We start from the raw sequence: 3749 nt of genomic DNA on the forward strand, positions 1-3749 counted from the left end.
TATATTAATATATATTTATATATATTGGTATATATATATGTATGATATATATATATATATCCCTGTCTATGTGGGGCCAGAGATCAAACATTGCTCTTATCCTTAAATTTTACTGATATATAGGCACAAGGTCAACCTCAATCTCATGGACGTTACCATGGGGATGGGTCTGGAGTGGAGCTACTTCCGTCAGATGGGACTGCAGATGGCCGATGTGCACTTGCTGTGCTTTAACCTCACAGACAGAGACTCGTACACCTTTGCTTGTAACACGCTCGCACCCGAGGTATAGAGTGGCAATTGGTTTTGTGTGAGATGTTTTTGGTTGTCAGTTATTGATGTGAGGGATTCTACTCGTTGTCAGCTATTAATGTGAGAAATTTTATTGGTTTTCAGTTATTGATGTGCGGTATTTTATTGGTTGTCAGGAGTGAGTGTGGCTATATATCTACCCATTTCCCATCATATCAGAGTCTGTGGCTGGCAAGTGTTTCAGTTAAACTTCTTCGTAGTCTGCAACCTCACATACTATCGAACGCACACTTCACAGCAAAAAAATAAATAGGGATTAGGGTTTATGGTGTGGATTACCCTATGTGATGGAGCTGTCCATCGGTAGATGAAAGGTAGATAAAACAGTATCAGCTGTATGTATAGGCACCCAACATCACCCTCTATGTTGTGTGCGTATATGCAGCGTGTAACATAAACCTTTTAGTGTGTGGCCTTGAATTTGTGGGGCAGAAACAAAGAGCTGCTGCCATCATTACAGCTTCAGCAGCCAACGCAATCTTGTGATTGGCTGTTGGATAAAATGACTATATTGGGGGTTTCTGCGGGACGATGAGTTTCATAGGGTTACAGATTTAAGGTTACAATATATACAGACACGTGCATATACGCTGTACTGTTACCTTGCCTTCCCCACAATCCCATTACTGACCGGCCCATTGAACGGTGTATATTGAATGGCCCCTGTTGTTCTGCAGATCATCACGTCCAACCGGCCCTTCCTGCTCGTAGGACTGCACCACGATTTCATTCTGGACCGCGGGGCACGGACAATCTCTACCGATATGCCTGGCCTATCTGTGAATACAGATACTAGCACGCATGGGCATACACTCTCCTACACGCCCATGACAGGAGCCGATACCCAGGCACCTCTGGAGACACATGCACTGGGAGATGGTACTATGAACACAGGCACAACAGACGCAGCCAGCGATGGGAGTGAGGGGGTGGGGACTACGGCACACACTCGCAGCGACGGGGGGGCTGATAGCACTGACACACACACACACAAGCACACAAGCACGCACACAAGCACACACACAAACGCACATGTGAACACACACACGAACACACATGTGAACACACACACGGGAGACATCCAGCATATGGCAGGCAACGACCCCTCCGGTGCGAGCCCACACAGTACGAGTACAAGCACAGACACACACAACACACGCACACAGACGAGAGAGACGACGGAGACACGCGGAGTGAGAGAGAGCGACGCAGAACATCGGGCGCATCACAGGCACACGCGGCAGATGTCATGGACACTGTCGGAAAGAGAACTAGACAGCTACACACGGCTCATCCCTTACACTGAGGGAGTGCACATGGCTGGGGAAATAGGGGCGGTGAGTACTAGTATACAAGTAATGGTAGTTAAGTAATGGTAGTTAAGTATTGGTAGTTAAGTGATGGTAGTTAAGTAATGGTAGTTCAGTAATGGTAGTTAAGTAATGATAGTTAAGTAATGGTAGTTAAGTAATGGTAGTTAAGTAATGGTAGTTAAGAAATGGTAGTTAAGTATTGGTAGTTTAGTAATGGTCGTTAAGTAATGGTAGTTAAGTAATGGTACTTATGTAATGGTAGTGAAGTAATGGTAGTAAAGTAATGGTAGTTAAGTACTAGTATACAAGTAATGGTAGTTAAATATTGGTAGTTAAGTAATGGTAGTTAAGTAATGGTAGTTAAGTAATGGTAGATAAGTAATGGTAGTTCAGTAATGGTAGTTAAGTAATGATAATTAAGTAATGGTAGTTAAGTAATGGTAGTTAAGTAATGATAGTTAAGTAATGGTAGTTAAGAAATGGTAGTTAAGAAATGGTAGTTAAGTATTGGTAGTTAAGTAATGATAATTAAGTAATGGTAGTTAAGTAATGGTAGTTAAGTAATGGTAGTTAAGTATTGGTAGTTAAGTAATGGTCGTTAAGTAATGGTACTTAAGTAATGGTACTTAAGTAATGGTACTTATGTAATGGTAGTGAAGTAATGGTAGTTAAGTACTAGTATAAGTATACAAGTAATGGTAGTTAAGTACTAGTATACAAGTAATGGTAGTTAAGTACAGGTACATGAGGAATAGTATGAGTATTGGTGGATAAGTATTAGTATACAAGTAACGGTAGATTAGTAGTGGTACATGAGGAATAGTATGTAGGTATTGGTAGATAAGTACTGGTATATGAGTATTTATATATATGTATTGGTACGTAAGAAGTAGTATATAAGTATCAGTATTTAAGGATTTGTATACGAGTATTGCTTTTTAAATATTGGATATAAGTATTGATATTTAAGTAGTAGTTTATACATATTGGTATACAACTAGTAGTATATAAGTATCAGTATACAAGTATTTGTATATAAGTAGTAGTATATGAGTAGTAGTGAGTATTTCTATTTAAGTATTGTTTTGGTATATAAGTAGCAGTATAGAAGTATTGGTATAAAAGTAGTAGTATATAAGTATTTGTATATGAGTATTACTATTTAAGTATTGGTCTATACGTATTGGTATATAAGTAAGAGTATATGAGTGTTACTACATTAATATTAGTATTTGAATATTTGTATACCAGTGTTACTTTGTAAGTACTACTATATATATATGGTGCATGCCATAAGTGAGTGAATAGTTACGATTGGTGAAGTATTATGACAAACATACACCTAGGCACATATAGATGTTTGAATGATCAATGACATGGGTGCGGAACGTATACAGGCGTAGACAGTGGGTGCTGGTATGGCTGTCATCACGCTATATGTAATTCACACTTGTACGTTTTTGTTATTCGCCGAATGAATTGAGGCGGTGAATACAAATGACCGGGATAATGTGATAATATTATTCACTACCTGAAGTATGATATATATATATATATATATATGAATCCAAACTTGAATGTATGTAACTTTTACTGAGTATTAAAAAGGTGTATTAGCTCCTAGAAACTATGAAGACTGATCACTTCATGGTATCTAGTTATATACGCCAGCCCTCGCCCATATGGCACCTATTACAGGTTAGTTCCTTATGAACACTAACTGCTGGCTGTACTGATGGCGACCGTTGCCTTCTGGTTACTGTCGCCATCACCTATATATTTTACACTACTTTACAGTTTTAAGTCTAAACTTTAAGTGGCTTACATACTCATATCCAATCGCAGAGACTTAGCTTTATGTGCGCATGCTACTGGCTTACAATAAGTAAGTCTATAGTTTACAACATTCCAACAAGTTCTATGTATAATATGCACATTCCAAAACCACCATTGTACACACACGTCCACTCGCAGACAAATGTCATACAAACTTAGCGTCACGTGCCACGTATGACTCACGGTGGTACGTCACGTGGACACAGTGTCATGCATCATATGGACTCAGTGTAACACATGTCAAACATCAACTACAATATATATATATATATATATATATATATATAT

General features: G+C 38.7%; 1 protein-coding gene across 1 annotated transcript; it reads left to right on the forward strand.

Moving 5' to 3' along the window:
- Positions 1 to 989: 989 nt before the first annotated feature.
- Positions 990 to 1685, forward strand: SARC_12163 (hypothetical protein; the record flags this gene model as incomplete). The annotated part of the gene is made up of 1 exon (XM_014293735.1): positions 990 to 1685. A coding segment is annotated over one exon (696 nt), but the record flags the coding sequence as incomplete, so codon positions are not given.
- Positions 1686 to 3749: the final 2064 nt, after the last annotated feature.

Source organism: Sphaeroforma arctica, assembly GCF_001186125.1.
Source record: "Sphaeroforma arctica JP610 unplaced genomic scaffold supercont1.2110, whole genome shotgun sequence".
NCBI classification, from domain to species: domain Eukaryota; class Ichthyosporea; order Ichthyophonida; genus Sphaeroforma; species Sphaeroforma arctica.